Source organism: Brachyhypopomus gauderio, chromosome 3 (assembly GCF_052324685.1).
Source record: "Brachyhypopomus gauderio isolate BG-103 chromosome 3, BGAUD_0.2, whole genome shotgun sequence".
NCBI lineage: Eukaryota > Metazoa > Chordata > Actinopteri > Gymnotiformes > Hypopomidae > Brachyhypopomus > Brachyhypopomus gauderio.
Window position 1 is genome coordinate 14786093 of NC_135213.1, and position 12227 is coordinate 14798319.

At 40.9% G+C, this 12227-nt stretch overlaps 1 protein-coding gene across 1 annotated transcript; it reads left to right on the forward strand.

The window, feature by feature from the left end:
* Positions 1–7315: 7315 nt before the first annotated feature.
* six3b (SIX homeobox 3b) lies at positions 7316–9965 on the forward strand. Its single transcript, XM_076998572.1, has 2 exons — positions 7316–8154; positions 9126–9965. The coding sequence occupies exons 1-2, from the start codon at positions 7463–7465 to the stop codon at positions 9313–9315; spliced, it is 882 nt and encodes a 293-aa protein (XP_076854687.1). The 5' UTR covers positions 7316–7462; the 3' UTR covers positions 9316–9965.
* The last annotated feature ends 2262 nt before the right edge of the window (positions 9966–12227 follow it).

The window sequence follows — 12227 nt, forward strand, 5'->3', positions numbered from 1 at the left end:
CGGTTTATGCAAAATCCCACTGTTAAAGATGGGAAGGGTCTTTTTCGCTTCGTGCGGTAATGATTTTCAAATGTGTTCCTCACTTCAGGAGTGAGAGGCTGGAGTGAGGGCCTTACAGCTGTTTTCTGGAGATAATTGATTTTGGAATAGGCCAGAGATGAGCGCGGGCAGCAGGCGGGGGTGACGGAACACTTCGGCGGGGTCCAAGCCAATTTCCGCCGCCCTCGTCCCTTTAATTACTACGGTGCTGGAGCGCGAGAGGCGCCCGCTCTCTTGCCCGGCCAAATTAAAACCCCTTACCTGCCCCCCTCCCCTGCCATGTAGAGGCCTGATGAATTTTTCATGGGCGGGTCCCTCTCCCCCGCGGCCCCTTCCGCCGTGGCTGTCGGCAGGGCCGCCGGTGCCGTTTCCCGTGTCCTCTCACGAGCGCTCGGCGCGGGAGACGTCTGCACAGACAGATAAGCGGGCGGCGAGGTTCTGCTCCTCCCTTCCATCAGCCGGGTCGCCCGCAGCCACACGTCCGGATCCTCGGCCCCCGCCTACGCCTCTGAGAGACGTCTGAGGAGAGCGTCAGAACGCCGAAACACAGGCGGACGCTGAGCTTCCTTAATGAGAAAGAGCTTTTTTTGTTGAGGGCTTTGGCGTGTAAGTTCACCGGGGAGCGGGCTGGGAGAAGGTTGAGTTGGAGGAGCTCCTTGAGGAATGCCGGGGACCCCTCTCGTCTCTGAAGAGCGCTCCGCTTCAACCCGGCGCACAATGGGAGCAGAGCAGCGGCTCTCCTGGGGGGTGAATGGCGGCGGTATCTTCTACTTAATCCCGCTGCGGGGGAAGATGACAGGATCTCTGTGGCTTCCAGAATGTGTTGCACCGCCACAAGTCATATTCCTCACGGCTTCTCACCGGCATTGTGCTATAAGGGGTCTCGGCAGCAAAAGAGCCTTCAGGCACCTGCTCTGATAGGCTCCCAGTGGTACGTCACTAGACATGCCTTAAGTGTCGGTAGTTTCACATGAACGTCTGCACTTCTTTGCCCTGACACACACATTTTTTTCACTGATTTGACCTTCAGCAGTTATGATAAGTCGATTCTTCTGCTTTAATGGACAATAGAGCTGACAAATCTGACACAGATGTTGAAAGAGGAAGATACGAGCAGAAATACATAGAGACATTGATTGATGGGCGTGTGTCTAAATCATTGGGCTGCTTTTCATCGTGACTTTGTTAGCCTGCCATGTTCCATATTGATTCCTTCAACGTGTGTGGAGCTGAAGACAGAGGACTCACCTCCAGATCTACACCCCAGGCAGTGTGAACTACAGGCCCCCTTTTGTCCAGACTTTGTGGGCTCCAGGGTTCATTCTTCCTTACCCTTCATGCGCTCTCCCAGAGGGAAGCAACCAGATTCACAATAAGCTACAAGTGGTACAACACCTAAGTAAAAAAACTATCAAGTTCAGGATTGAAACTTTTCATGGGTTATATAGGTAGCCATTTGATATTCTCTAATGATGGTTCATGTTCAATGACCTTTAAATCTGACATGAGACATTCCCGTAATTCTTATTAAGTGTGGCCAATTCTGTCAATTTGTGCTCCTATTCATATAGACATGCAGCACCGTTTCACGAAGGCCGGAACAGGAAGGAGATGGGGCTTGTGGATCTGGATTGTGCTTGTCCTCTCTGCAAACGCAGCTTGCCCGATGAGTGCATTTCCATGTAGATCTGGTCTGTGGAGTCTGCCTTCCAGCCATTGGGAATATTCCAAAAACCCAGACGACGATATGATACTGAAAGATGAATGGGCTGACCAGGTGGGTATTTTTCATATGACCTAATGGAGAAACACGGAGGAGCTCAAATTAAAATCCAATTCACATGGTAGCATTTCATCTTCTACCCTGAATCCCAACTGGAGTTCGAACCCAAAACATACGATACAGAAATGAGCGTTAAACATCCGGTGATGCGTTCATCTCAGACAATGGGTTATGAATAATAAAGTGCTACTTTTGTTAAACACTGGACAACCCAGACGTGCTTCATTACACTGCAAGAAGATGGACAGTGCAGAGCTGAAGCTGGGACATAACGTCTCAAAGAAAGCACGTGAGCCACGGCGACCCCACAGCTGCCTGTTGAGCAGGACTCGAATGTTTTTAGCATTTAGTGACTGTTTAGCATTTAATTTCACAGGCCTTAATGAGCTGAGCCATGCTTGGAGGGCTCGGTGTTTTGCAGAATTGAGACTTAATTACATTCCTCCATCGTCTTCGATGACCTGACAACGCCCCCCCCCCCCCCCCCCCCCCCCCCCCCCCCCACCAACCCTCTTTCACTGCCCGCACTGGAATGAGAGAGAATAGAACAGCGCAAAACTACATAGCTAGTGAAAAGGTGTAGCCGGCGTATGGCCTAGCCAACCTACCTGTCAGTGCAGGTGTCCTGGATGAAACACTTCCAATGTATGTCGAAGGCCCTAGCCCTGTGTTTTACATAACTGTCAATCACATGCAGCCTGCAGTGAGCTAGCCTAATTAATATGCAGGCACATTAAATAAGAATCGATTTTGGTTGCATTTGGTGAGTTTGAGGAACATATAATCACATAATGCTCAAGCTCTGATCACTGGATACAGTGCTAAATAATCAAGAGCTGGAAACATTGAGTGATTTGTTTCTTCAGCTCTGAGGGACATAACATGGGGCTTTTTCTGTTTGGTTTCAGAGGAACAGCACACCACCAGCCTGCTTCAGAACATCACATCTTTAATCACCTTGTTTGTGGACTTAATATTTTTCACAACAGAACATCTGCCCCAACACCTAAATGGCATTAACCATTTAATCTTTGCTTGGCTCTATGACACTGGATTCCTTCCAGCAATCTTATGCTTGCAACCATGTTGCTTATTTTTTTCCCATTGTGAGCAGCGGTGATTTTGTGTGTGTGTGTGTGTGTGTTTTTATGTTTAATGTCTTGCAGCCTCTCTGTCCCTGCAAAGCTGTTTTAATTTGTCACCTCGATCTCCTGCTCTGCGCTGTGGGCCTGTGGTCTGAGGTCATTCAAACCTCTCAATTAGCCCCTGAGCTAGAATTCCACGCACACAGCACAATAGTTCTGCAGTGCTGTATTGAATGGATGTGCCAATTCACTCCTCTCTCCGTTTCTTTCTGTGGCCGAGGCCTGTGTTTTTTCTGCCTTTTCTCTTTTAGAAATGCTTGGTCCCATCTGCATTATAAAAGGAGAGAAGGTTGACAATCACAGTTCATCACTCCCAGAAATCCAAGGAATGATTGACAATTTCCGTAGCAAGGCAAATTACAGTGGAGATTTGTGTTTAGAAATAGACCTTGGATATTGCTTCAGATGACCTTGAGGAAACATGGGTATACTGCTTGGGAAAAAAAAGTGTTTGATTTCCAGCCTCTGTATAGGAGTAAATTTCTAGGCAGTATTGGAAGCAAACTGTTTACAAAATTCTCAGTCAGGAAGCCACATTTTTAACAAAGGTGAGGGGAAGAATGGGGAGGAATACAATGGCCTAACATGAAGAGTCTTGCTTGTCTGGTGTAGAACAACTCAACAAGCAGAGGGGGCATTGTTTTATTATGTGTTTATTCTTTCACATAATGCACAGTTATGTATATGGAGCACACACAGTAGCAGATGGCATATCATGCAGTCTGTTGCCTTCATGGCCTTCCTGAGGAAGAGGCCATGATTGAGTAGTGAATCTATTCAGATAGCAACATTACAAACACCTTTATTTCATTCACTGAGAAAAATACTAAAACAGTGCAGTGATTGTGCCTACAGTCACATGGCCATTAATATTATTAAGGAAAACCTTTACATCCAGCCACATCTCGGCAACATGGAGTAACTATACAGCCAGGTTAAACAGCTTGAGCCAATATCACTAACCTTATATACAGTATGGCAGCACCAGTGGTGGGAAATCTCATAGATATCGATAAGGAATGTGATGTGACATTATTATTGACAAGATTATCAAAACAATTGGCTTTATTTAATAAAGATGGATGTGAGTCACACACTGTGTGGATGCTGTTTGGTGTACAATAAACAATTCAAGTTTAGAAACATGTTTTACCCCCATGGCCATATCTAAAGTGCCTGCTGAGAAAAAGGTTTACGCATGGTACATCTAAATTAACATATAAATAAAATATTTTCAAGGTGTGTTATGAGCCAAATGAAATGTGTTGATTTCTTCCTGCCTATATTTTTATGCTATGATAATCTGATTTAAACTGTTTCAGTGATGTAATTTGCAATAACATAATTAAAACTGACAAAATGATTATGATCATACGAAAGCATTGTTTTGAAAATCCACTTGCTCAGTTGCCTTCATAAAGACATCAAATAAAGTTGTGAGGTTATTTGAAGTAAACGTAATAAATGTTTTAGAACTGGAGTGATGGGTGAGGGTTGGTGGCTTTAGCCAGGTAATGTCTCTACATACTGCTGAACTAACAGTCACAGAGAAATATATCACTCCAAACTTAGATAGATAGAAAGATAGATAGATAGATATCCCAATTTAACACTTCCCTATTTCTATATTATTATTATTATTACTGTTATTATTATTATTACTGTTATTATTATCATAAAATATAATAATAATAACTTCAGTTTTAATAGTATATGGTAAATATGATCTACCAAAAAATAATATGTTGTATTTTAGTACGTACTGAAATACTAAATACATTAACCAAAATATGTATATAGCTGAATGGCTGTATAGTCTATATTGTTTGTATAATAATTACATACCATAAACGCTATTTTAACTTAACCAAGTCGTTGTGCGTTGGACTGGCGTTTTGTCGTCCTGTTCGTTGATCTGAGCGTGTCTCACTCTCTAAAATACAGAGAGCTGGTGAACGTGGTGCAGAGCGTGATGAAACCTGTTGAATGCGGAGGTTTTGCGCAGCCTTTGTCCTCCGGCAGGTCACGGGGCGACACACGGGGGTTTGTGTCTGTCACAGCGATGAGGCTCGCCGCCTTCACCCTTCCCAGACATCCTTTATTGATCTAGAAAGGCAAAACCGCGCTACAAACGAAAATCGTTTTCGGCAGTTGCACCTCATTCATGTCCACCATTCACCGCTCACGCTAATAACTTTAGAGTTCTATAGCTAAATAATGAGTTAAAAAACATCGATCTTTTTTACGGCGACTTTCGTGTGATAACGCAGGACATAAAGAGAACAACACCATAGAATAATGAATACACATTATGTCCTGTCCATGTGTGCTCTTTTAGACATTATATTTTCCCGCTCTCACTTCTTGGTTTGGTCATTAGCCTATAGTTCTTATAGTTTTATACGTGTATTTATAATACATTAAAATGAATCGACTATCCAGCCCTGTTCTTCATGACTGTCTCTTGCAAAATCGTTGATTTCATAAAGAATATTGTATATTATAAATTTTAGTAGTGCTAGGCCTATTTAATATTGGTAACCTAATCTTATTAATTGATGGTTATAATAGCTACAAAGCACACCTAACTCTAATTCAGACTTTTAATAAGTAATTTGAAAGATTAGTAGTTCATCGGTAATTCTAAATAACACTGACTGAAAAGGTTCTCTAGTCCTCTTTTAAACCCGAGGTAGCACGATCAAACTTTTCACACGTTACACGATGTACTATACTCTGAAGTCATGGTGTTAACATTGTAGATTACGGCATAATATAAATGGAAAATGTCTTCATGCAGCACAATTTAATTGTTATGAAAGAATAAAGCCAAAATTAGTATATGTATATCTTAATTATTGTCACCGAAAAAAATCACATGAAGTAGGCTATGCATACGTACATCTTAACAACATAATGCCCAAACACTGTCATTTAAAAAACTCAGATAACCCTGACTGTCTTGTTTGTTAATACGAAAATATTAAGAAAATAAGAGAAAAACGTGGAGAATTTATGTCAGCAGAGGTTCTGGGTCAAATATTTGATCAGTTTCAAAATGCATTCTCCATACCTACACATGGGTCTGTATTTGCAACAAACACGACATTAATTTAGATTACTTATGCTAATAAACACAAGAAGGCCCCATACTTATCTACGGTGTGCAAGATTAGTGCTTTTGTTTACAGCGATTAAGTCAACATCTGTGCATTAAAATGCTTTAAATTAAAATGTTTTAAATCTTGCATTGGAACTCGGACGTTTATTGAAGCAACTCTTTAACGCATTTGATTCATTTAACTTTAAAAACAAATAAACAAATAAACGAAATAAAAACAAGCCTTAAGACCCTGCAATTGTGTTCATTCTCGCCATGTCAGTAAGTGTCATTCTTTAATCTCCTATAGCAAGTCTGACCTAAGAACAGTGGTGGTTGGCTGCTCGTAGAGGCGTCTCCCATTGGACGGTAGGTCATTAAGCCCTAAGCCTCGGGATAAACACACTATTAGGCCAAGTGAATTAACTTGTTTGTGGCATTAATTACATGCTTTGTGCAAACAGAAAGGCATGTAGAAGAATGTTATTTGTCGCAGAATTGACAAACAGATCTCGCTTCCTTGTCACTGACATATTAACTTTTTTGTTTAAACTGATATTAGAAAGTTCATTATAAGGTAAATGATCATATTAAGAATTCCCACAGTTATTGTCATCGACAAGTTAAAAAAATAGCCATTTGATGTTTAAATTTCGTTTTCGTTTCTTATCCAAATTAAACATGAATGTTTGGTGAAAGTTACATTTCTGGAAATGTAAAAACATTAACTGAAAAATATTAAACGTCGACATGAAAACACGCAAGCTTGTGGTTTTCTGAACATGATCACAGATCTTGCGATATTTATCTAAGTTGTTAATAGACTATGTTTTTAAGTATTTCTATACATGTGTTCTTTATGCAATAATACATTGTACATAATCTGTAGCTCCACCATTAAACTATCACCTGCTGGTTTTTATTTATTTTTTGGTTTCGAACAAAGTTTCTCTTGAACTGAGCCTGGTAGAACACCAGTTCACATTCTTCAGCAGTTCCGAACTCCCGGTAATACTAAAATAATATTAAACCTACTAATCCTCCTACCGTTGACCGAACCGGGGTACCGTGCGCCTGCTTGAAAGGTCCCGCAGTGAGAGGCTGGTTCTGATTGGAGCGCCCTTAAAGAGCCCGGGCGCAGCGCACGTGTGGGGAAGGATGTTGCGCACTGGCTAATGACTGGCATGCTTGACAGTGATTGGCAGGGCTGCCATGACAACTACAGTACGACACCAGGAAGACCAATAGAAAAGCCAAACAAAATGTTTCAGCCTTACACTCCAGGCTGATTAAGGGCGGATATCACTCTTGTGCCATTACCGCTATAGCTCCACAAACGTCAAGTTGGTACATTTACGGTGTTCTTTTTCGTATTGGTCTATCCACGGAGGCTCCATGGTTTTCAGATCTCCATTAGAACTCTATCCCTCTCATCTCTTCCTGCCCAACTTCGCGGATCGCCCTCTGCTTGTGGCGGGCAGCCTCCCCAGAGCGAGATCCCCGGAGGACTTACCCATGTTTCAGCTGCCCACGCTCAACTTCACGGCCGAGCAGGTGGCCAGCGTGTGCGAGACGCTGGAGGAGACGGGGGACATCGAGAGGCTGGGACGCTTCCTCTGGTCCCTGCCCGTGGCACCCGGAGCCTGCGATGCCATCAACAAACACGAGTCCATCCAGCGAGCCCGAGCTGTGGTCGCCTACCACACTGGAAGTTTCCGAGAACTGTACCACATTTTGGAGAACCACAAGTTCACCAAGGACTCCCACGGGAAGCTCCAGGCGATGTGGTTGGAGGCGCACTACCAAGAAGCGGAGAAGTTGCGGGGTCGTCCTCTCGGACCCGTTGATAAATACAGAGTGCGTAAGAAGTTTCCTCTGCCTCGGACCATCTGGGACGGCGAACAGAAGACCCACTGTTTCAAAGAACGGACGCGCGGCTTGCTGAGGGAGTGGTACCTCCAGGACCCGTACCCGAACCCCAGCAAGAAAAGGGAACTGGCGCAGGCTACTGGACTCACCCCCACACAAGTGGGAAACTGGTTTAAGAACCGAAGGCAGAGAGACAGAGCGGCTGCAGCAAAGAACAGGTTCGTTACACACTATTAAAAACATTAAACGCTCTGTGAAAAATGAAGGTGAATCCAAAATTGCTCTAAATTGGGCTTTTGTTTAACCGATGGGTCTATTTGACAGTTTGAGTGTAGAATTAGGGCAAGTAGGCCTAATTTAAAATATCAAGACATTTTGGAAGCTTACCAAAATTTGAAATGTGCTACAAACAAAAATATTTATTGTCAACTGGATAGTGTTTGTGGTTACATTTATTTAACTACAATAACAGGTCCTTTATATGAACATTGCTAATATCCTAATATCAAAATAATAATTAAAAATAGCCTAGGTTTTTCAGTTCAGATGTTCAGGCTTACATGATAAGTATAAAGAAAATGTGTAGCAGTAGCTAACACGTTTGGTCGTTACAGATGCATTATATAATAATAATAATAATAATAATAATAATAATAATAATAATAATAATAATAATAGTTAAATTATTATTATTACTATTATTATTATATGTTTGTATTTTCTGTTAATAATATGTTATTATTGTTGATTTTATGCAACATTCGTAGTATGTATAGGTTATGATTTAAGACTATTCTAATATTACTTCAAGGTAGGTTTTATAAATCGAAATGTATAATGTATATGTTTTGGGACATCTGAATAACTTCACTCATATTCATAACTGCTAATACAGCTTTACTCGAATAATCTCGTGTATATTTCCAAAATAGCAAATTGACTGTTTAACCATTTACTTGTGCGTACCGTGATGTGTTTACATGTCAATAATTCTGTTTTTGGCTTTGATTTTTTTTTTAATAGAGCATACTGGTTTTCATGTTGGGAGAAATGCTAAATTTGTATTTATTATTATTATTTTTTTATCGTGCAGAGCAAATACTGAACTCTTAGTAACTAAGTGATCTTACATAGTGTCGAATTATCGAGTATCCTAACTTTATTTTGTCAACACTGCCTTTCCTCCTAGGCTCCAACATCATGGTCTCGGACAAAGCGGCCTCCGTTCGATCTCAGACGCCGGCTGTACCCCGCACGGACCCGCCGAGCCCCCGTCTGCGGCGGCCAGCCCCACCACCAGCGTGTCCAGTATGATCGAGCGGGTGGACGCCGGCACCATCCTCTCCGTTACGGACAGTGATTCAGACTTCGACGTATGATGTAGCATCGTTTAAGTACGGGAGACCTGGACCTGAAAACTAAACGGAAAATGGACAACATGGGTAGCGACCATTTTGGCTTTCACGTTTGTTCATCAGATGGAGAAAAGCATGCTATTTTCCAAGCTCTTCAATGGACCGATACTCTTTCATCTCCCCTCTCATTTTTGCATGGTCATTTGTGAATATTTTGGACGTTTTTGAAGCGGCACTTTGAGGAAGAAGACTGGCTTTTCGCCATTTTACCTCTTTTCCGCTTCTGCCACCCCCCCCCCCCCCTCAAAACGATCAAACCGCCAAGCGGACAGTTTTATTTTCTGTGTTTTATCAGACAATCGTGGAAAGTCAAAAGCACCTTTACCCCTCTTCTTTGACTTGACAGCAGATGTTCAAAGTTTGCTTTTATCTCGAGATTTTATATCGAATTATCAGTGTCCGATGCGTTTTGCCCTATTAGATCTAGACTTTACTGGAAATGCTTGTATAATATTGCAATTTCTCCATCCTGCAGCAACTTTCTTTATTTTGTGTCCATAAGATGTCTAAGTGTCTGTAAAGTGCTTTGAGATTTTTAATGTATGTTCATTCGTTCGTTTTTATACTGTAAATGGGTTTATGGCGCTGAACACAGTGTTATGGGTCACTTTTATGCAAATAAATATAATTTAATATTATGAATCTATTCAAGTCTTTATTTAAGTCTTTATTTATTTTTAAAACACGGTAATGCCACAATCAGAACTTTCCCCTACAACGTTTCAAAGAAATAGGCCTGATTAAATAACTTGGCGTAATTTATTATTGACAAACTTGCATGTGTTTACATTTTTTATTGCTTGGTTTACATTACATTACATTACATGCTTCGTTTAAATGAAGTTATTTGTTTTAAATCACTATTATTATTATTATTATTATTATTATTATTATTATTATCATCATCATCATCATTATTGTTATAATTATTGCTGTTGTTGTTAGCAGTAGTAGTAATCATGGTAGTATATTAGGGAAACGAAAAGATTGGGGCTTGAAATGCTTTTGTGACAAGCAACGATAAATGTTCCAGGTTTAACGAGGAATCCTTTTTGCAATTTGCCCAAAATTTAAAGAATATAATGGAAATCAAAAATCATTTCCATATATATTCAGTCAACAGGTAATATTTAGAGTTATCTGATTGGTTGCTTAATCATTCCTGATACTAATTACTAAGAGTTCATATTACAACAAAGAGATTGTCAAGGTTCCTCCTTCATTTCTCTTCATCACACTCCTATAAACCCCGATGACGACCGAGTGGGCTGGTTTTGTGTTTCTGACACCGGAGGAGAGGCTCGTCCGCTCCGTGCAGTGTTCTTTACGCAGAGATTTCTCTTGCCTGTTTTCGCTTTGGCTTTCATCGCTTAACTGAGCACAATTTTGTATTCGTGTTTATTCACGCGGCAGTTCCCCTGACCTGGATTCACTAGACTGCGTGGAGTCGAGCTATTGAACATAAAACGCCACTCACCTTTTAATGGCCAAATTCAAATAGATTTGTTTACTTACAGATAACATTTCCACGCAGTAGCTAGCACTAAATATGCAGTACCCTATACTTTATTGCACAGATACTTCCAAATATATCTATTTGTTTTAACATCCTTAGGCCTACTATATGTTTTCAAATTCACAATTCATAAATGCAGTATCGTCCGAACGAGCTTGCTACATATTTTATGGTGCAATTATATTAAAACGGTCTTCTTAAGGTCAGGGGAATGATGACAGGAGAAATGGTCGTATAGGACAAACGTTTGAACTTTAATTCATAACCGCTAGCGACCGTGTTCATGGCCTCCTCGTACTGTAGCAGCTGGTAAACGCCACCGCACTGACTTAGATGAAAACTTACTCAAGCAAATGTTAATTGCTTTAACCTGTTCACCTTCACACGCAACTGCTGAGAAGGGTCGCGGCACCACATCTGTAATTTCACCAGCTGAGTTTTATCCCAGAATTATATGTGGAGTACATTGTCGAGTGTCTTTGAAACAGCTAAACGACCTTCACAAATGCGCTCTTTACAAGATATATGATACCTCCATCTCTTCTTCAATAAACAGTACATTTTATTATATATATATATATATATATATATATATATATATATATATATATATATATATATATATATATATACACCCACCCACCCATCTGTCCTCCTGTTTGTTCAACCTAAATCGTGCGGCTGATAAAGATTGCGTAGTTCTTATGGATATGGTGTGCGGTTTAATCATCTGCACCAAACCAGGGTTACAATGCAGATGTTCAAGAGAACGACGAGGTATGAATGCGCAACTGAACATGAGACGACGCCTCACTGGCGGATAAAACCTCAATGGACGCGTAAACGTCTTCACGTGTTCTCCGAATAATGTGCTTTTGTCGCCATCATGTGGTCATAACTTGATTTACAACCTAGAGATTGCGTTAGTGCTGTTTGGTCTGTACTTGCCTGGTGTTCCCCTCATACTGTATCCCACGTAGGCTACATTGTTTCTGAACCAAACAGCAAATCTGATAAAAGACGTTATCGGACTAATTGTTACACATATGTAATACATATCCTTACCAATTCACAACTAATTCAAACCAAACAAGGGCTATACATGGGGATTTTAAATATGTCTGTTTTAAATATCTGGACTAATGAGCTACCAGCTTTTTATTAAGATACATTTCTGTTGATTTTAGCTTTGTTGTGGAACAGCGGATACTATTGATGAAAGGATGTGTTTGAGGGGTCAAAGATCTGAGTAATTCAGCAACAATTCAGCAATTGGGCTCCTAAGACGGGGTCAATTTATCGTTGACGCTAAAGACTGACAACGATTTTTAGAAAAAACGTAAAAGAAGAAGAATTCATC

What these genes read in the sequence shown, in the direction of transcription:
- six3b (XM_076998572.1), top strand. Translation starts at nt 7,463, where the DNA reads ATGGTTTTCAGATCTCCATTAGAACTCTATCCCTCTCATCTCTTCCTG. An exon ending in GCGGCTGCAGCAAAGAACAG is followed by an intron (nt 8,155 to 9,125) that starts GTTCGTTACACA and finishes CTTTCCTCCTAG; the next exon opens with GCTCCAACATCATGGTCTCG.